This window comes from Ixodes scapularis, unplaced genomic scaffold (genome assembly GCF_016920785.2).
Source record: "Ixodes scapularis isolate PalLabHiFi unplaced genomic scaffold, ASM1692078v2 PGA_scaffold2__306_contigs__length_199485367, whole genome shotgun sequence".
Taxonomy (NCBI): domain Eukaryota; kingdom Metazoa; phylum Arthropoda; class Arachnida; order Ixodida; family Ixodidae; genus Ixodes; species Ixodes scapularis.
In genome coordinates, this window is record NW_024609857.1 from 54,364,243 (window position 1) to 54,386,774 (window position 22,532).

The 22,532-nt window shown below is 45.9% G+C and overlaps 1 protein-coding gene across 1 annotated transcript in view; it reads left to right on the top strand.

Annotated features, from left to right (window-relative positions):
* Positions 1-5,714: 5,714 nt before the first annotated feature.
* The window catches only part of LOC121836486, a 41,715-nt gene continuing 24,897 nt past the window's right edge, over positions 5,715-22,532 (top strand). The window contains exons 1-2 of the mRNA XM_042291396.1: positions 5,715-5,760; positions 6,417-6,462. Of these exons, the coding sequence (XP_042147330.1) occupies positions 5,715-5,760; positions 6,417-6,462 (92 nt within the window). The remainder of the gene's footprint in view (positions 5,761-6,416; positions 6,463-22,532) is intronic.

Sequence of the window (22,532 nt, forward strand, 5' to 3'; positions counted from 1 at the left end):
GAGTGTATGGTCACATTCCAAGGTTCTGCTTTTGCGTGCTAGTCAAAGCCACAACTGTATGGCAGCTATGTGTGTACATTTTGCTTTTCAATGCTGAATGACAATGAAAGAAATATGTTGGCACCCCAGTTCGCTAACAACCAAAAACTAAACAGGACGGGACTCTTGCCTCCTGAATCTCAAGACTGTCTACTGAGTGTCGGGCAGCTAAAACGAACACACATTAAAAAGACAAATATATTTCAAGAAGTGATTTAGCTATACTGAGTTAGCTATACTGGGGGACGGTTCGCAACTTCGAAAAGAGCATTCCTACGCACCACAAAGTAGAGCGCAAAAGTAATATTTTTAAAATAACTGTTTTGTGCGTAAATATTGCACAACATTCGAGATGTGTACTGCAGAGAATGATTAGCAACGAAAGGAATTAAATATCTGAAGTTTATGTTTTTATTGGCATATGTAAATGCATGTGGTTTGGTGAAAACGCGTACATCCGCTGGCAACACGGCTGCAGCGCTCAGTTCTTCTGTGTCATTTTGTTCCCATAATGGCCAAATCATGTGCATCGCTGCCTTCCTCACCGAGTCGCTTCAGAACGTCCTTTCGCAAAGGCACGTTTGGGCGTCAGGCGCGAGCGGTCGTGATGAATGTCTACTTTCAAATTCGGCAGGAGACTCCGGGCGCGTCGTACCGCAAATGCGTTGTAAACAAGAAAAGCGTCCGGGCCACTACAATTCACTGATACGCGGCGAAATCAGGACACCCCTTTACCTACCGACCACATTGAACGCCGAGAAGATAGTGAAAAGGACTACGCCTCGAGCCCTCGTATATCCAGACATTACAAGGAAACATCAACGGCCCGGTCGTCGGGCACCTGGCAATGTGTACTTACATCTCGAAACTATGCCGAAATGCCAAACAGGTGGAAAGCTCGGACACAGACGGCAGCGGCAAGACTACGTACTGACATTCCCTGTGATTAAATTTCAGAACGTGAAAGGACTCCTTTTAAACCTGCAGCAGACAATACCGTTGATACACCCGTAGCAAACGAAATACTCGACGAACGCGGGCGGCGCGGACAACCAGCGGCGCAGCGGAGTGATACAAAAGTGCAGGCAAGATCGCGTGACCGATTGCCGGCGTGTGATTGGCTCCGGTCACACGTAGCTTTGGCTGCGCCCGGACGGAAGCTGAAACGAAGTATAGCTATAACTGGAGCCGGCAGAGGTAGATTTTATAGAATAGAAACACAAACAACTGGCGCGGCCGATAGCTTTGTTCGGACTTGTATTTCAGTTGGCTGCTGGTTTCTTCCTTAGGTACACTAAATGCACTTAGCTGGCACTTATTTTTTTTTTTTGCATGACTTTCAGGTGGGTTTTTGAAATAATAGTTGCTGATGGCAGTGTCAGAGGTATGCTTTCACGTCATGGATATAGCAGCTCACAACATCATCGGTTTAGCATTGCCTCTTGCTAGAATTGCTCTTTGTGGGTATACATACACTCGTTTTTGTGGAGGCCAGATGTCTGCGTAATCACACTCCGAAGACGAGGAGGAGCTTGGTCAGCATTTTTGGTGCAGGAAGCTGTTCACAGCAAATAAAGGAGAATGCACTATATCAGAATAAAACAAGTTTTCACAGATTCAGTCGGCAGGACTACTACACAATACAAGGAGGTGGAAGACAAGTGAAGTTTCAATGCATACATACACAAGCTCAAACAAGGCTCTTCTGTCCCAGTACTCGTTTCCTTTATTGGATCATGTTGAGCCTTGGGGCTTTGCTCAGTGTAGGCAGCAAAAGAGGTTGATGCATTGAGCACCACTTCAGTTGTCTCAGTGACCGTGGCTTGTGGCGGTTCTTTGAGCAGTTCGTCAATTACCTAGAAATCATAAAAGTAAACATTATTCAATCTGGAACACTACAAACACCGAGAGCTAAAGTAATACAAGGTGACTGCCCCCGGCTCTGTAATCAGTTATATCCAGTAATTTATATATTCCCTTTCCAACACTCTCCCAGGTTTAGCTCAACATCCCCCTGGGAAAAGTACACAGATGATTACACTTCCCTGCCCCAAGAAAATTTTTGACACACCTCATAGTCAGAATCACGAATAAGGCGCGAAACACACGAAACACGCCACTGACTCGGTGGACACTGGACGCACTGGACGCTAGTACAAGCAAAATATCTCAGTCGCTGCGAGAACACCCACCTCTTCGCGTCGCCGTTTCTCCTCGACGCCGCTCAGTTGCGCTTGCTTGCGCTTCCGCGTGAACAACGACGGCACCACGCCGGGTTTCAGAAAAACATGCTTCACCGGCAGCCCAAGACTTCGCAGAACTGCTGGGCTCCTCACGTAGTCCTCCTCTGCGAAGTGGTCCGTACATAGACAGTCGCCTTTGGCGGGCACCCACGTTGGTTGGGAGGGGCGGGCGACGCGAATCCATAGTTTCCGCAGTGTGGGATCGGATGGAAATGTATGCATAGGCCTTCCGCTGTACCACACGCTGTTTGAACAGCCCTGTGCGGCACAGTTCCGCGGCATGACTTCCGAAACACCAGTACCAGTCGCTCTGAGACCAGCCGCCGAGCGAAAAACCAAAGCGAGCACCAACAAGGAGAATGCGTGGAGTCACCAGGGGCGCTGGGGACGCGGAGAATGCGCACGTCAGTTCCGCTACGCCTGCTCTCAGAAGGACCGGCTCGCGCCGGCGGCTTCCGGCCAAGGATTCGCTCATAATTCAAAGAAATACAATAATCCGGGCACCATCCGTCTGATTGAATATCGTTTTTAGGTACAGTACCATCCCGTGAAGCCTGTTCGGGCAATATTTATGAGATTTCAAATATCGCTTCAGCATCCCTTTAAGGCCGCACAATTATTACATTAGATCACGTGTTTTGACACAGCTGAATACAGATCCTTATTTTCTGTCAAAGGTCAATCGGTCCTTAATGCAGGGTTTTGTCGCATGAAGTGTTTTATGAGTCGAGCGAGAATTTCTAGCGGTCCTTGGGACATGTCGTGCGGTAGACTTATGTATTACTGGCTTTTCTTTGTTACTTTGTGGGATATGGCAAGCGGTATTGAATTTATTGCAGGTCCCAGCTGCACCAAGCGAAGTAGACTCTAATGCTGATCTCCTGTAGACGAGGTGCTTAGAATTTAGCTGTACGAGTTCCTTATCCATAGTCGTCTTCCAGAACTTTATAATTTTCTTTGTACGTGAGCAAGAGGATAGCGTCTTCTACTGAAGCGTTTGCCGTAGAGTGCAAGTTCATTCTGTAATATTTTTCATTACATGTTTGCAGATAGCATTCTTTATTTAATGGAATGGCATACATTGTATTTCCCATTTCTCAAGGTTCAATAAATGTTCAATTTAACACATTCTAATTGATGTCATAATAAGCTTCACCTAATGACATACTGCTGTGGTTCAGTCAAGGGCTAAACCACTCCCCTCTACCCTGCTTCCACTTAGTAAACAGATGCGCGTAGGAGACAAGTGATAAGCGAAGCGTGTTGCCTGCAATCCTCTGAGACAAACCAAACATGTCACTTGATCTCCAAACAGGAAAGCTTTACATGCTTCGTTTATGGCAGACCATGATGTTCACACTGGTTCAGCCGTGCAGTGCGATGCTTGGGGCCACTGCCTGCTCACTTAGAGTTCGAGAAAGGGGGGTGCCGTAACACTTCCCAAGTGCCCACGGGGTTATGATGTGGCTTGCAAGGGGCTCTTTTGTATTACTTCTTCATGAAGTGAGTTGTGTTTAGTGTGACTCATTATTTCTTTATCACGTGCCTCGTATGTGGTGATGTGGCAATCCCTCTAAGTGAAAAAAGTGTAAATGTGTTCAGTAAACATGATAAGCTGTAAATCATATAATAATAGTATAAGAATATGCAATACCATATATGATTTTTGTACAATTTACAAGTTCTGATGTGTGTATTGGGCACATTCCAATGAAATGTTCACTGGGGTCTATACTTCATTTCACCCTTCGTCCGAGTGCGGCGGACGCTACCAGCCAATCCAGCGTCGAGAGAGCGTCATGTGATCTTGAACTCCACATAACCAAAACGTTGCATGATACTTTCCCGGCGCCAGATTGGCTGGGGTGGCCCAGCATCCACTGGGCCACCCCAGCAGGTGCCCATTTGCACCCTTCACCAAGGGTGTTAGCAAGCACCCTTTGTGAAGGGTGCTTGCCTGAACGCCATAATTAGGGTGTTAGCCCAGGAACAAACTGATTTACACCCTTAAGTGTGTAAAAACCTTTACTGTGTACTCAAGACTTCTCTTTCCCATTAGTGCCACTAAGCTTGTGTAAAGTGAAAAATATGGTAACTGAACAGTAGAGAGTTTTAGTAGATCGCTCCCATGACTCCGATAAAGTACACCCGATACTCCGCCACCGCCTCCCTTGCGCATCCATGGTATCGTTATCGGGGCTATCGGAGGTATCGGAACGATCTACTAAAAATCTCTATTGTTGCACTGTTCCTTCACCTAAAGTTATATCTTTTTTTTTTTTTTTTACTGCTTCACTACCGGGGGATCTTAATGGTGGGACAACATACCATCCCTGAACCTACGACGACTGGAATGGTGGTCGCAACCAGCGTCGTAAGACTTAGTACTCAAAAAGTCCAATAAATATTGAGCAGCCTTGCAGCAGCTTCGCGTGTCATTACTATGTAAGAGTTTCTGGGGTTGAGTTCTAAAACTTGACCTCCCGAAACTCTTGACAGTCTTCTGAGGAACACTGAGGCAGTCTATGATAAATTATGAATTAAGTGTATAACTACAGCCACTTTCGGCCAGTGACTGGCCGGAAGTCAATGGCCAGTGGCTGGCCAAACGTGAATGGCCAGTGGCTGGCCAAACGTGAATGGTCAGTGGCTGGCCGAAAGTGACTGGCCAGAGGTGAATGGCAAGTCACTGGCCTAAAGTGAATGGCTAGTAACTGGCCAAATGTGAATGGCCAGTCACTGGCCAAAGGTTAATGGCCGATCTCTGGCCTAAAGTGAATGGCCAGCCACTGGACAAAGGTAAATGGCCAGTCACTGGCCTAAAGTGAATGGCCAGCGACTGGCATAAAGTGAATGGCAAGTCACCAGACGAGGACGAAAACACTTCTATTGCCGAGCACCTTGGCCAAGCATGGGCCATCGAAAATCTGGTTGGCCATAGTACACTTGCCAGCGATGGCCCATTCACAACGTGCTGCTTGGGAGTTCAATCGCATCATATTTTTATGGTGTGAAAAAGGCTGTCAAGGCTGAAAAGGCTGAAACACTGAGATGACAATGAATGAAGCGTTACAATCAGGCGAACTTGGTTGTTTCTGATTTCGAATGCACTGAGGCGGCGGACCAACAGATTTGGTTAGAACTTTAGGCACGCAGAGAATTATTGAATAAAAATGTTTAATACAGGAAGTTTCACCAAATCCTCGATATTGACTTGAGGCACCAATAAATACAAATCAGTTTTCACATTTCACTCAAATTTTTACACTGTAGATTTAAAAAGCGCTTCTATAGAGCATTAACATACAGGAATCTTAAAAAATAGACATTTAGCCAACCAGCAACTTAGGATTACAAAAGAAAACCTTCAAGACAGTTAAAATTCTCAAACCTCACCATATTGCGCAATTTTTTCGTGACTCATTCTTCGTCATGCAATACTTCATCAAAGACAAATATAACAATATTTATTATACAGGTTAGTATTTTAAGCTGCTTTCGAAAATAAACGCCTGAACGTGCATATTCAATGTAAATATGTCTGTTCGGGAAGGAGGGGAGGGGGAGGCCTCAGCGGAGGCATATATTATGACCCTGAAATGTGAACATGGAAAAGGTTTGTACCCTTGTAAGCACTTATTTCTCTGCTTCAAAAATCGAACCTATAAAACTCGATCGAAAGATCGAAGGTATTTTTAATTTAACTTTTTGCATAGCCTACACTTTGTTTCTCATTTTATCCATAATTAATTATTTTTGAAAATTTTCTTTCTCTATTTATAATAGTACAGTGTTGCATTTCGGGGATTGTGCATTTTTTATGTCTACATTTATTTGACGATGAGGCAAAATAAACCTCCAATGCGCGCATTTCAATAGTTTGCTCATCTACTTTTATATTTTGATATATATTCTGTTTTCTTCTGCGCTGATTTTTCTCTCTGATAAATGTCGAACTGATTCTGATTATTATCGATATGAGTTCCTGTTTTGTGCAATATCGAAATATATGTGCGTGCTCGCTGCTTTTTCCTTGTATATTAGCGATTAATTTGCTTATGCTAATTTTAGTTTCTAACTTATATTTGTTAACAGAACGCTCACACTAAAGAAAACATGAAACGTAATTTCCAGAAGACTTCCTCTTGTCAGAGTGCATAACCCTGTACAAATCTTCCTGGTAAAGTTATAATAAGTAATATGATCTACAATTCTCCCGTGATTAGGCAAAGAGAACGCATTTTAACATGAAGATTTCAACAATTATAATCTTTACATCGTGGATTTGGTGGAGAGTCCCTGGTTTACTTCATAGGCAGTACTGTTTTTGTTTTGTTTTTAATCTGAAAGTTAATACATTAGGACTAATATTGTTTTTCCTAAATAGACTCCTTCAATTACGTACCACACTGCCAAACAAAAGAGGCGTACAATAAAAGGGTAAAGGCAAAGAGAGAAAGAAAATTAAGAATACAATACTAAAGAACGCAAGGATACATTGAAATATTTAAGTGTGAGCTAGGAGACTCAACAAAGCTTTAATATCCGACTTCTAGCTTTAAACCAAAAGCTGAAGAAGTCTCACGAATACATGGGCTTGCAGCGTTCGAGCTAAACAGACAAAGAGTGATAAACAGACGTACTATCCTATTTGCGAAAATTGCACCCATTGAAAAGCATTGCCCACCAAACGCCAATGCGGCTTTTCAAATTGGCCATTCAGCAGCCATCACACAAACTCACACACACACAGATAAAAAAACACACCCAAATACAGACGCATAAATAGCGCATCATTTATGCTCCTCCGGGGGCACATTTTAAACTGATCGCGCGCGGTAAACTAATGCAAACACATTCTTTACTTTTCTTCAGGTAAATTATTTCAACCTGGCTTGATGTTTTTCTCTCTCTTTCTTTATTTCTCTCTTTCACTTCGTACCTCTCTCATCTTTTCTTGTTTTGTTTGTCTTTTTACGCACATAGAAAAAGAACTTCACAAGGAGGCCTATTTTCTAAGGTAATGAAAAGGGAACACTTCTCGATAAGGATGTCAGCAGCGTTCTTTAAAACAAGTCTCGTCAAAACAGCTACAACAAAACAAAGACCTCGTCACGCTATAGTTACTTGCAATATTAACAATAGCGTCAACTTGCTAACTCTAAAACTCTGCCTAGTTCTCACGTCGGAAACGCCGAGACGTTGAGCGTGCTTTTACGAAAACGAGTAGGGACTACCGCGCCTCCCGCAAGCTCTTCCCGTGCGGCGATATTTCCAGCAGCAACTGGTCTCCGTCCCAAGGGCCCTTCAGAATTCCCTCACCTTGAGGAAGAAAGAGGATCTCGGAGCCTCCGGGCGAGCGCGTGAATTGAGCCCGGCGAGAGATGGCTTATGGCCTGGGCCCTGAATAATCCAACCGATAGATGTTGCTGCCTGCCTTCTTGCATGCTATGCTCCGACGCATGCCTCCGGACATAGGCCTTCGCTTTTGGCTCGGGCTTTGGATTCTTTTATTTTGAGTGTGCGTGTGTGGATCTATACTTCACACTAGAAAGAGTTCTTCAGGAAGGAAAGGTGTGTGCCCTGGATCTATAGTTGCCTCTCTTTCCCTTCCCGGTTCGTCTATCTTTCCTTCGTTCCCTCTTTCTCTTCCTCTATTTAACGTATCAATGGTCTGTGCTTGCTGTTTCTCCACGCGCTGGCTGCTGTTAGTGGATAGGCGGATATATTGGGGCGAAGGTGGAGAAACTTTGTCTATTCTATGGCGTGTTTTTTGTTTGCTGGATTTTTTAGGGTTTCCCTGTGGCGTTTTGCACTGCTTACTTTTTTTCGTTTTTTTTTGTTTGTTTGTTTGTTTGTTTGTTTGTCATGTTGTTATTGTTTTTTATCGAGCTGGGTGTTTTGTTGTCTTAAACGAACCTAACCTTTCTGTCGTTTTTTTTTTTTTTTTTTTTTTTTTTTTTTTTTTTTTTTTTAATGTTTAGTGGTTTAGGTTTGTGAGCTTCGTGGGCAAGGTTCCGTCCCACTCGGCAGCCCACGATAGTTCCTTTGAACCGTCGGTCGATATTTGTACTGTCCTATACGTTTCTTGGTCTCAAAATACACCTCTCCTGCATTTGTGTTTTATGCATTTGTGAGCATTTGCCTCGGTTTCCGGATGCTAGAAGGTGCGCTGACTGTTGTGTTTTCGAGTTGGAGCAATTTGAAAGTGCAGATAAAAAGAAAACAAAAAACCGTTCAAGGTGACACCACTTTTGCTCTTCTCCCTTTTGTTTCTATTTGTTTTCCCTCATGAATAAGACCTGTTTCTCGGATGACTTGTTTTCTTTTTTGTTCGTGTACTTTATTTATTAAGGCTGCAATTATTATTTGTTCTGACTTTTTTTTTTAACTTTGCGGGCAGACGAGTAATCTATGGCGTTCGACCTGGTTGCCCACATGTTAAATTGTAACTCGGGATTTCTACCGCGAGGCGGCGAAGCGCTATCGGACACGCTAGGCGGCGCTCCGCCGCCGATAAAAGGCCGGCGCAGAAGTATGCGCGGGGATTTCTCGGTCGCGGCGCCGGTTATAAATGTGAGTAAATGACTACGCGTTGTTGAACCAACGCGGTGTGTCATTTTCCGAGGCAGGCAGCAGCAAGGGAAACATACAATGTCGAATTGTTTGTAGCTTTAGCTTGCGTGACGAATGTGATCTGACATTGCATCTCTTTTATGATAGTAAATGCGCGTAGGCACTCCAATTTCGCTAGCTTCTAAAATTCTATCTGTGCAATGCACCACTCTGAGCCGTATGCCATGAGATACATCTCTGATTAAAAAAAATACCCACTATCTCGGTTATGTAAGCTGTGTGCGGGCCATTAAATAACCGATGTAAAAAAAAAATCACCGTTCAAATATTTTCGTGTACAGATAAATGTTTTCGTACTGTAACGGGTGCAACAACCTGACCGTTCAGTATTAGTAAAAAGCTGCCACTTTATCTCTAATGCTCCCATCGATTTCCTCCGATTAAAATTCAAAGCTTAGAAAACAAAAATGCCTCAAACGTGCCTTTCGATGAGCCGGCACGGTCAACGGCAGACTTCTGGGGAGAGATACGCTCGCGTCGATAAATCTGTTCCAACCTCAATTAAAAAGCGATCATCTTTTTTTTCCCCTTCCGGTTGATTTCCTTTTTCCGTTTCGTGAAAGTCAACGACAAGAGAAAAAAAAAACGCGAACTTTTAACATTTCTTGTAACTCATCTTGCGTCTAGTTCAAGAATATTAGGTACATATTAGATCACCGTATCTCTCGCTATAGTTTCTTATCTTTTCAGACGAAAGTCGGCTCCATTACCAACAGGAAATTCTCTGAGAAAGCGATGATGAAGTTCGCTCAACGTTTCACAGCAATCGCCATAAACTTAATCGAGTTTGAAGTTGGGCTAGTCGGTGCATATTGTTAACATGAGAAAACAGCGCAAAAAGAGACACAAGGACAGGTAGACAAAGACGCAAACACGGCACTGACTCACGACTTGGTTTTGTTTTTGTTTTTCGATACATAAAAGCAATAAAATGGAGAAAGAAGGTATAATTCATTGCCGGACACTTCTCCAGTCAGAAATTATAAAAAGAAGAAGAAAAAGTTACAGAATATTTAACAATTTAAAAATGGTAGGAACTAAACCTCTACTTTCACCACATATGTCCCCCATTCTACAAATAAATTTAAACTTTTCATAACACATCGTAACCGACTCTTCAGTAACGCAAACATCAGGACAGTATAGACCAGGGCCGGCGCTACATAACGCGGGGCCCAGGGCAAGAAAGTAAAAAAAAAAAAAGAAAATATCAACAAAAGTTTAAAAAGCAAAATCTGAAATTTAAAAATAACTTCGCTTATACTAAACATGAAGAAAAACGAGACGGGCACATTAACGAGACGGGCAGAATCAAGGGACGAGTTCTGGGGCTGGTGGGGCTGCGTTCGGCACGAAGACGCCTGGAATAGCCGTCGAAAGGGATTCGGCGCCGATTGTCGGACCGGACGAGTTCTGCGGCTGACGGGGCTGCGTTCGGCACGAAGACTGTCGGAGGGTTAGGCGAGCGGCCGAGAGAGGGCGCCACCGCACGGGAGACGGGGCGTGTTTGAGAGATGAATAAACGCGGGCTCGCCCGACAGATGGGTTCTGACACTCACACAGGCTGGTCTCTTTTCTGTTCACTGCCCAACCGCGACATGGTGGCAGCGGTGGGATAGCTGTGGCATTTTTCTGTCCATAGTGGAACAGTCCGGGTGGCATTGTGGAAACACAGGCATTTTTCTGTCCGGGTGGAACAGTCTGCAAATTGGCGAAGGGCCCCGCGCCCGTCGGCCAGCTATTTTTTCCTTTGGAAAACTCCACGAGGAGAGGTTAGTTTTGTAACACAGGAGTTTTTCTGTCCGGGTGGAGCAATCCGCAAATTGGCGAAGGGCCCGTCGGTCAGCTAACTATTTTTTTTTCCTTTGGAAAATTCAGCAATGAAAGTTATCTGTAGTGGCGATGTTGAAATTTTACAAAAAGTTCAACCGGCGAGTGACCGCGGGGCCCCTCTGTCACTTGCGGGGCCCTGTCGTAAGCGCGGGGCCCGGAGCGCCCGCCCCGCTCGCCCATGCCTAACGCCGGCCCTGGTATAGACGAATGTAATATTGTCACGAATGATGAGGTGACGAAACAAAGAATGACAGGAAGCTGAAACGTTTATTGGGACAAACTTGTGCCCAAAACCAAGAAGGAAACAGAAGATAACTACAGAGCTTCGCGGGCGTCGAAGTCGGCGTGAGAGCAGGATCGAACGCTGGGGCGAGACTGACTGCGGCTAGCACGCGGAGCCCCCTTATGTATACGTGTGGGCTTTTGGAACAATCGGCGTAGAAGTTTCGGCGTGTAGAACATTCGGACCTCAAACAAGCAAAAGGGTTCTCGACTTTACAAGAAATATAAATTGAAAGAATAAATAGAAAAACGCGGTCCTCCCAGGAATGGAACCCTGGGCTTTCGCACGATAGTCAAGCGCGGTAACCACTCGGCCAGAGCTCGCGAAGGATTACACCGAAGGATATTTTCACTAAGAGGTAGGTATTCACTGAACTTCAAAAATTCAATCGACAAAGCCGACATTTACTATGTTTTTATTCGGAATATATTTCATCAGAGTGCTGAAAGAAAATAAACATCAATGTAGTTAGCGGTCTTGGCATGATTGCCTGGAGCTAAGCTGGTTGATTTGACATGCTTCTGAAGGTTTCCAGCTGAACGTAGAAGGAAAAAATGAAGGAGGGGAGAAAAAGAGACAAACACTGCTTGACTATTACCCGTTTACTGAAAATCTTTTTTCTTTTTTATTCATCTACACTCATGAATTTTACTGTTGCGTTCCCAGGGGTAACTTCTTTTTCGGTAATATCTTTGATGGATAGCGTTCGCTGGTTGCCGACTTGGTTGCTCACATGGGGCGCTCCCTGAAGATACAGTTTTTCTTTCGGAAATAGCGTAATGGAGGCGGTAATTACACAGTCGTCCCCGTTCACCTGAATGGTCAGAGACTGAATCTCTCTTGCAAGTTTTTTTTTTTCTTTTTTTTTGTGTTTTGCAACGATGGTAACGTTTGCGAAATCGGGAGCACTTTGGCATTCTCGACAATGCGCCCGAAGGTGGCCAGCTGGCGTTAGTGCGCCAACGGAAGCTGCATGCTCCCTGGTACAATCATTAATGTGCCAAGTTTGCCGTATGTAACATTTTCCACATGACAACGGAATATTGTACACAACACCTTTCGAGCATATGGCGTTAGGTGTTATGTGCGCGATGCCGCAGGTGGTCTTCTCATTTTGGTCAGTACTACAATTCACCTTACGACACATAGCACATGCATTTTTGGGGGCTGAGCAGACGACCTGTACGCCTTGTCGGCCGGCGATCTTTTTAAGGCGATGCGTTATCCTGTGGATGTATGGCATCACCACGGGAGGTTTGGGGGGCTTCTTTTTCGTTGGTTGTGCATTTTTCTCCTGATTTTGCCGCACTTGCTTGAAGAGGTTATCGCACACCGGGATTAGGAGTGTGCTTGTGTACCCGGAGTCATGAAGTCTACATAGCTGTTTTTGAAAGCTGCGCCCGACCCTATGGGGGACAAGATTTTGTAATGCTGAGACGAGAGCTTTGGTGGCCAACCCTCGTTTACAGTTTTTGAGTGCTCCGAGTTACTTGGAAGAAATCCTCTACAGGAATTGGCTTCATACATCCATCACATGTGGGTAGTTTCAAACTCTAAGGAGAACTTTAGAAACCGTATGGACTTGTTTAACGGAAGTTCCTGGGTGAAAAATAGTCCTCGGCAGCTGCGTTTAAAGGTGCGAATGATAATATCTAAACAATCGTTACTCGGCTCGTCTGCATAGGAATTACACAGTATGAGAAAGTCACCTACATACCAGAAGATGGCCTCGATACGTTGATCTTTTAGATTTTCTTGGATATTCTTACCCCATGCTGCAAGCAAAAGCAAATTGTTGTGTCTATGTTTATACAGCCGGACGTTAGTCTGCCTCAGTGAGCGTCTGGTGTTTCAGCTGTAGATGAGCAATTTAGCCATTGCGGTACAACCGCTAGCCTGGGGCCTTTAACGTGCACCACGCAGTAGTGATACACGACCGCACGCCGGTACGATGCTCATCCAGATCGAAACGGGCAGGGGTGGGGATTGAGCCCAGGATCCCTGGGTTCTGCAGCGCGAGCTTTCGCTCCACGTGCTCCGAGCTGGTGTGCGCTACACCACTCGGCCACCGACCCCCCGCATGCTGCAAGGTACAAATCGCACAGGTATGGGGTATTCGAGATCCTATGCAGACTCCAAATTTCTGTACAAAGTGTTGCTCCTGGTTTACTACCACAGTCACTGTGAGGTACACTACTAGAAGCTCCAAGAAGCTATTGAGGCTCAAACCAGCTGCATTTGGAAGCATTGAAGGCTCTGCTCCTCGATGGTTGTTCGGAGGATCAGCAGGAGAGCGGCATAAGGAATCAAATAGTACATGTCCTGGATATGTAAGGAGAAGCCCGAAACAATTTCACATCTTTTTTCCTGAAGAAAGCAAATCACTCGGTCCGAGTTTGGTATTCTGAAGGGGTCGGTAATTACTTAAACTTGTGATAGAATCTTCGCCAAAACATGTGACGCATGACCTTGCCATGTGTGTCTCTCTGATACGATGGCGCGAAAAGGAACCCCGTCTTTGTGTATTTTGCTGAAAAAAGACATATAATTCACTTTGTTGCGATCCTCTGGTTTTTGTGATAAGGCCCATGCATTGTTCCTTTTCAAATAATTTTAGAATGGCTTTTTTTTTTTTTTGTGCTGGTTGAGTTTGTTTTGGATGTACTGGTTTGAAGTTCTCCGGTATGAATTGTTGGGCTTTTTCTTCATACAAGCCCGAATCCAAAACTACAAACCCTCCCTGTTTGTGTGAGAGGCATAGCTTTCGGTCTTTGAGACATAGTTCCTGCGCCGTTGAGGCAAGGGTCATCTTTGGAGTGCCCGGGCTACGTAGGCCGTCCAGGCATTCAAGTCCCTCATTGATGATTTGCGAGGACGGTTTCTGAGGTGCTATGGATGCGATTTCCCGTATCATTAGGACCTTATCAATGGTGTCCTTGCCTTGGTGGGAGGCAAAACTTAAGTCCTTGTTCGAGCACGCGTCGGGCTGGTACCGAGAGAGATACGTCCCCGATGAACTGAAGTGGCGGGTTTTTGGGTCCCGTCGTGACTCTTCGTGGTAGATGTTGTTTCGGGAGAAAACATATGTTTCAAAGGTATTCCGTAGTATAACTTGTCATGGTCATGAGGTTTGAAAAAGCGTTGGGGCTGAGAGATTTATCCCTAAAAAAAACAATGAGAATTCGAACTTCAAAAAACCTCGAAACTCGTTGGGCATGGCCTTGTAATGGTTCGATGAAGCCTAAGTTTTGGGATGGTTTCTTCGTAGGTGGCATACACTGCACCAAAAAGTTGAGGAAACAAACTTTTTTTTTTGCCGTTCGCACAGCTGTTTGTTTGCCGCTTTTTCTACACCACGTCTTGTACCTTAACCCCCTAACTACTAAGTAATACCTTTCTTTTCTCCAATTATGAAAATAATTGAACGGCGAAATGTGATAATTATAATTCTAAGAAAGCCAGTCGACAGGAACTAAGGACACTGACAGCCTAAGTAACAGAGGGCTTTGCAAGTCCCGGGCATCTCATTATCGCCCCGCAACCAATCATATTGCAGCGTCAGCCGATAAGAGCGTCGAATAACCGATCAGGAAGGCAGAAGCGTGGTCATATTAGACCATGTCCTCCGCTTTGTAAGCAGTCAGTGGGGAATTGTAGTAGACCGTTTCCGCAGCCCGCTAAGCATCCGGATAGCACTCCGTAATCCGCCAGAAGACCATGAACTATGCAGACAAGGCTGGCGGCGCGCTTGCGCAGCTACGGCGCTCTCTTCCCGGATACCGTAGCGGAGGAGAAAAGCGGTCTGCTACAATTCCCTATTGCCTATTACCACCAAGGTGTTTCGGTGGCGCCTTCTTATGGTTTCCGTTAGCGGCGTCACGTCCAAGGCTTGCCTCGCCTGTGATTGGCAGGATTTGCTTGCCATGAACCGGCGATCGGGCAGGAATCATCAGTACAGAGAAAAGTTATAGGGTTTGGCCAATCGCCGACCACATCCACGCTTTTGTTTGCGCACGTCGCTAATAGTGGAGTTGAGACATCGCCCAAATCTTTCAAGTCTCTCGATTTCGTATTTGCGGTCAGCCTGAATCAAGCCGGAAACTTCTATCTATCATCCGACACGCCAAACGTTTCTTCCTTCTTTTTTTTTTTTTTTTTTTGGGGGGGGGGGGGGGGTGGGGGGAGGGGGTGGGGCCGGGAGGCGACAACATTCAGCTACAAGCCGCTTCGCGGGCTCGCCGTTGCGGCGCGTCCTAATCAGACGATCGACGACCGAGAAAATTAGGCTCCCGATAAAGTCATTAGCATGATGCCGCGGATAAACAGCGTCCTCGGGAAAGATTACGGCTTTAGAAAAATGAAAAAAAAAACCGCGAGGGATGTAGGCTTAGGGTCGTCACATTGCGTGTTTCGTGCGCTTAACCCCACTGCCACCATCCTCTTTTCCCTCCGCACGCTTGCCGCGCTCATTGTAATGTCAGACGAGACTTAGCCAAGCCTGCATTATTTAGTCGCGGGTGGCTTGCGATCTGAGCTCGTCATTATCGCCCCGCGCTGCCACCAGAAACACAAATTACTGGTTCATAAAAATTCAGATGCAACTAGATGGGGACGTGGCGCGATACGTGCTCTCTACACACGCTTTGTGTGCACTTTGTCTGATCTCAAAAGGCACCCAGCGTACGGTTAAAACTTTACTAGTCGATTATGCGTGGGTATTGCTTCGTTACTATAGTCGGTGACAGGTTAAGAGATCAGGGAAAACTCCCCTCAACTCTTTTCTCCTTGGCAGAGTGAACGCTGGAGAGGAGGTCTCCTTTTCTCCAGCGTTCGCTCTGCTAAGGAGAAAAGAGTTAAAAGGAGTTTTCCCCAATCTCTTAACCTTTCACCGACCATTGGCATTTGTATAGCTATAACTAATCAGCTTTCGAGGCTGCATTTCTTCTTCATTCTGCTAAGGCAACAGAGAGTTCAAGGTAGTTCACATATTAACCACTAAGACCATACAGGCCCCGAACAGATGGTTAGGTGACGCTGAACTCTTACGATGATATCGTACTAATGGCTAACCACAGGATAGATTTGCAGGAATTAATGAGCATCTGTGGTAAGGAAGGAGAGGAATTAGGTTTAGAATTCAGTAGGGACAAATCGCCCGTCATGATTTTTAACAATGATGAAGATGAGAGGCTGAAGATACAGAATATTACAGTTGAGAGAGCTAGTAAATACAAGTATCTAGGAGTATGGATATGTGATGGTGCAGAATTTCTCAGTGAGCGTGAAAAGTATATAATAGGTAGGGGCAACAGAAATGCAGCTGTAATGAAAAATAGAGTATACTTTGGAATTACAACAGGTATGAGGTGGTGAGAGAGATTTGGGAAGGGGTCATGGTGCCTGGCTTGACTTTTGGAAACGCAATGCTATGCATGAAATCCGAAGTGCTTGCAAGACTAGAAATAAAACAGCGTGCAGTAGATAGGCTGGCTTTGGGGGCACATTGCAAAGCGCCAAACCAGGGAGTACAAGGAGACTTGAGATGGGCGTCATTTGAGGGCAAGGAAGCTGTGAGCAAGCTAGAATTTGAGGATCGGTTGCGGCGAATGGATGGGAGCAATGGGCACGAAAGGTTTTCAGCTATTTATACATGAGGGGCACGGTGGAAGAAATACATTTAGGTGGTGACTCTGGCCGCTCTCCCCGCGGGGAGCGAGCGACCAGATCGTGTTCGGGACTAAGAGTATACTCGGTTTCACCTCATGATGTACCGCAGGAAAGGCTGCAGGCGCGAGCTCCTTACTCTGGGGCGCATCCCGGCGGCACAAGCTCTCGTGAATTAAGAGCAGCTGCCAACGCTATGAGCTCGCGCTTCTAGCCTTCGCTGCGGTACAACGTAGGGCGAAACGAAGTGTAGTTGTTCCGTGCCGCCGCGGAGGGCGCTAAGGTGTGAGCACAGTGGGTATGAGGTCTCTCTTCGGCGGCCACGGAGTCGGGGGCGTAGCTTGCTCGCCTTTTTCGCGGTATGGTGGTGGTGTGCGGTCAGTGGCTGGCCTCATGTTTTGCTTTGGTGCTGTGTCAATCACCGGTGCCACCATCGTGCACGAAGATGAGCATTAACCCGAATAAGAAGTTATGCTATAAGGATGGGAAAGACGCGCTTCGTTCCCAACTGCAATTCGGGGTACCGGAACTACGCATAGCGAGTGTCCTCGTTTAAAGCTCCATCGTATGACGCTCGCCTGGAGCAGTGGGGTCGTACAATCCTGAGGGCCGATCGCAAGTTACTACCTAGTCTCCTCATCTCGTTGACCAAGTGAAGACCGAGCCTGACGGTCTAATTTCTGTCGTAGACTGGGAATACGAAGATGTCTGGACAGAAAAGGCTTATGAAACCAAGGCTGTGGACTGCATGCTATATTATGTAACTGGGTTTTTGAGCGTGAAAATAATAAAAAAAAAAGCTTCACGCTGCCCTGCATGCCGATCCGCTTTCAGCATTGACAAGAACACTTCTACTGAAGCGGCACTGACAAACGTGAAGAACAGAGGAGGTCTTACACACCCCAACAAGAGCCTTTTCCAGCTACTGAAGAAAGCGGAACAGTTCTTTGTGCAAAATAAAAGCCACAAGACTGTCTACTGGGACACAATCGACAGTGTTCTTGACACATGCACAATAACGTTTCCATGCGCTGAACGCAAAGAAGAAACAATCGCCCAGTTGCTCCACTACTACTTCAGCATGTGAATGCGACAACACTGTAAGCATACTACGATGAGTAGGAACAAACAAGTTTAAGAGATAAAGAAACTAGCAAAGCAGCGTTCGTCTTAGCTTAAGGGCATGGGCGAGGAGCACAGAATGTATGAGATGGCGTTCTTTGGTAGTATGCAGTGAATTCAGCTTTTATGTACAATCGGCACGGAATGAAACCCGAACGCCGGAACGCGTGGCCATCGAGACAGGCTGCTCCACCTGGTGGGCCCCTGAGAACTAATGAAAATGCGCCCGGGGTTCGAGGGTGCGGGTCCTGCTAAAATGTGCTCGACCTTCGCGCGGCGCATCTGGGACTTCCGCGTTTCGCCGGTGGCGCGCTGTGAGCGCCGTCACTCTAGAGTGCCTTCATACACACGCGCGCTTTTGCTTGAGTGGTGACATCTCAGCCATTTTACCGCCCAATCGTTTTTTTATGCATTTTGAAGTGCGCGCAATCCGGTGTCACTCAGCTCGAGCGCGTAGCTTTGGCTAATGCATAGACGCCATTTTACCGCCCAAGTCACGCACCGAGTGCGCGAGAGCGTCACGCGCTGGGCATTCAGGGCAACAATGGATGTCTTCACCCTCAGACAGACAGACATGCAGGCACCCTACGTCACTCAGGGTGTTTTCGTGTCGCCGCACTGTCACCCCATGTTGCCCGTTCGACACTGGGCGGCCGCTTAACCTGCCTATAACTCTTTGCGATAGGTCCTGCCCAGACAGGGTGGTGAATTTATTCCGCTCCGGAACTGATACGCCTGGCATATCGGTGGTTACCGAAGAGAGCGTCAACAAGCAATTCCTCGCTTTTTAAGAATCGACCGATAACCTCGCACGAAAACATGCGCATTGCTCATAAAAACCGAGGCATCCGCGTCAGTCTGTTGTAGTATTTTTTTTTTCATAAAGAGTACGGCCATGCGAACAAACAAATTTTATTTCGCATTTATGACGTTTCACTATTTCTCAGAAACAGCGCGTGGCACGATGTACCGGTGACACGTCATCAAGCACTACGAGTCTTCCGTGCACGAAATGTTTCACCTTTCATTTCGTCCTTGCGATACACAAAGCGATAATGAGTGACAGCTCTGAAGAGATATCGCTGGGAATTCAATACACAAAGCGAGTGACAGTGCTTTTTGTGTCGGATGCGACGGCGCTTACAGCGCGCCACCGGCGAAACGCGCAACTCCCAGACGCGCCGCGCGAGGGTCGAGCTCACCTTCGTAGGGCTCGCACCCTCGCATCCCGGCGCATTTTCATTAGTTCTCAGGGGCCCTCTAGGTGGAGCAGCCTGTATCAACGGCCACGCGTTCCGGCGTTCGGGTTTCATTCCGTGCCGATTGTACATTTTAAAGCAAAAATATTTGTCAAGAATTTTTTTACCTGTGCGTAGCACCTTGCAACTGAATCTCGCCAGCGACGCCCCCCCTTCACCAATTTTGGCAGCGTGCAGTGGGAGAAGGTGCGTGTATCACTAGGTCGCGTGTTAACCCACACCGGCCGCGTATTTGTAAACAATGAGCGATACGTGGCATGACAACTCCGTTCGCGCCGGATCGTAAGAGGATGCTGTATCGACGCAAATGGCAATACGCGGCTGCTGCGCCAATCGTTAGTATAGATGAAAAGTGATTTATGTCTTATAACCACTACAATTGTTTGACTTTCAGTCACTGTGTCATCATGTCAGTCAGTACGTCATCATACTGTGTCATCGTTTCAGTCACTATGTCATTATAAATAGGAATTGTTTCTGCTCACAAGGTTTGTATGTTCCACAGTACAAGTTGACGTTTTATGTGTAAACCATTTGTAATGCTAAAAACTTTTATGCGCATTTAAAGATTTAGGCGCCACAATGTAACATTATTAGAATTTATTTGTTTCAATAAGGCAGGAGCAGGGTGTAAAAAATCACCCGACCTCATATAAAGCCACGCAATGTGTGTAAACAATTTATGGAACTGTTACCAAGCATGTTGTTTGACAAAATATTCGAGCATGACCCAGGTGTTTACTCGAAATTACTCTAAATTATTGAAGGCCCAGTAGATTATGCCGGGAAGTTTTATATTTATAGGAGTATTTTTGTCACGTTGAGTCATCATCGAAATGTTCTCGTTTGAAAAACAAAACAAAAAACAAGAACCGCACGGGGGAAAAGGCAATCAGTGTCAGTGCGCCAACATAAATCCATCATTTCACAACACAGTACACAGGGACCGAGTAAAGAATGCATAATTTGCTTCACAAGCCCTATAAACAAGCCTTCACAAGCCCCTCTATACTTGCGCGCCATCTATCCCCGTGCGAGTGAAGCGCGCTCGGTGCGCCGAACATAATGTGGTCGCCGTGCGAGACAGAGAGTCATCACCTAAATGTATTTCTTCCACCGTGATGAGGGGTAAAGACACAAAGTGGAGACAGCGCACTAGCAAATTAAGAGGAAAGTTTTAGGCTATAGTGGAGTTACAGAAGACCAGGTCTCAGTTAAGAAGAAAGTTAAGGCCACAGAAAGAGATCGGTGGCTAGAGGGAATGCAGACAAAGACGGCTCTGGAAAGCTATAGATTAAGCAAAACAGTTATTGCCAAAGAAAGCATTTATGACAATTCTAGGGGAAGCTCATAGTGGTTTGGGGCAAGGACAGGTGTTTTGCGAACCAGAACATACAGAGCGAAGTACAAGGAAATGGATACAGTGTGCGCTGCCTGTGGAGAGGAGGACAAGACGGCTGAGCACTTGATACTCTACTGTAAAGGGCTTCACCCTATGCCTACCGAAGACAACATAGGTTTAATAAGGTCACTGGGTTTTAGAGACTGCGAAGTAAAAGTAGATTTCAAGACAGTAGAAATTACCAAGCAATGATTAAGTGAATGGTGGCAGAAAGCGAGAGAAAACTAGGTATTTTCTTATTACTAATGGCAAGGGGGTTTTATAACCTTACTTTCTTTCCAGTGCGCAGTGAAAATAGGTATCACATTTAAATATTCTAAGCTTAAATGGTAAAACAAAATGGCTAGGTGGCCTAAGCTACCGCCCGATCCAAAGGGCTCAGCCGGATTCATCCATCCATCCAGTCCGCGCCTCATTCGGTGACGACGCCATAGACTAGAAGTTGTCGGTACACCGTATGCCCCCCCCCCCCCCCCACACACACACACACACGCACCTCTCAGAAAAAATTCAAGGCGCCGAGTTGGCGTTGCCCTCCCACAGCGTGTTTGGGAAATGTGATGACTACGGTGGAGGCGTAGTAGGACCGAGCCTTTTTGCTTTTGTTGACAGAATGTCTCATACATATACTGGGGGCTTCATTTGAGAGCCAGTCCAAATTATGTTAAATTTATTTCGTGGATGGTAGGCGGCACTTCGCAAGAACTTTAATCACATTTATAGAAACGCAGGATTTTTTGTTTCTTTTTTTTTTCTTTTGGTGTTGTGCGCATACTTTAATCAGAAACAAAGCGTTATCACTGCGATCCATGATATAAACAAATATTTTTTCGAGCGAAACCGCTATTTTTTAACGTGATCGCTGCCAATTTGTTACGGAGACATAATGACAAGATTGTCGTATGTATAGAAATGCATTAATAAAGGTGAGAATTTTTTTTTGCATCACAATAAAAGCTTTTGTGGGTCCTATGCGATACCTGAGTTATATAATTGTCTGTACCGGCTTAGTAAACTCCACACTAAAAAAAAAACGTCGTGGCATTTTTTTTTTTTTTTTTGTAACGGGTAAAGATTTGAATATAAATACACCGTTTCTCAAGCTTTAAACGGCGAAATATAAAAATTATTTTTTTTTCTTTGTAGTGCTTTGCAGCCTTGCAGTTCGACGACGGAGCCATAGAGTGCCCGGTCGCAGATTCGGAACGCGAGGATCTAGTAGCAAAGAACATTTTTCGGGGAACCTGGTCGTCAGCGCACAGCTTTTGCAGCGGCGAGGACCCGAAACACGGTTTTCAAAACCCGACGGGAAGAGAAGAGGTAGCACGAGAAACGCGAGGAGCACGAGCGGACATTCCATCGCTCCGGAGAAGTGTGTTTCGGCGCCACGCCGCAGCGCGGCGCCCGTCACCTGGTTCTCCTCTCATCCGTTGTCTGCTGCTCTACCTTTTCAATTTCGGCGGCCGCGTCTCGTGGCGATGTGCCAGGCTTTGTCAGTCTATAGACCTTTCCAATGTTTACAAATCCACAGCTCAGCGTGCGATCTCCACAGCTCAGCACGCGCGTGTGCGTCTCTTCGGAAAGCGAGCAAATCACGCGCGATACGCACGAACACTGAAAATGAAACCGGCCAGCAGCCCTTTTCTGGAAAGGTCTATATATAGGAGGCTATGGTCATGAACGTAAGTGCACGCGCTGCGCGTGCTGGTGTCTTCTGCTCCTTAACTGTTGGAAACAAAACGAAAAACAAATGGCACTTTGCGCGCGCGTTGTACGGGTACTTTATTTTGTTTATTTATTTGAATATTTTCTACAGGGAAAACGAGCACGTGGAGCGCGTGTACCTTCGTTCCCAACATTATCTTTAATCTTCGGGTAATTTACGAATGCTCTATATACCTTTTGCCGAATTACCCAAGTATCAAAAAGAATGCCGGGAACGTAGGTAGACGCGCTGCGCGTGCCGGCGTCTTCAGCTCCCTAACTGTTCGAAAGCTAAAATCTAAAACCAATGACACTTCGCAGGCTCGCTTCACGGATGTGTCATTTTG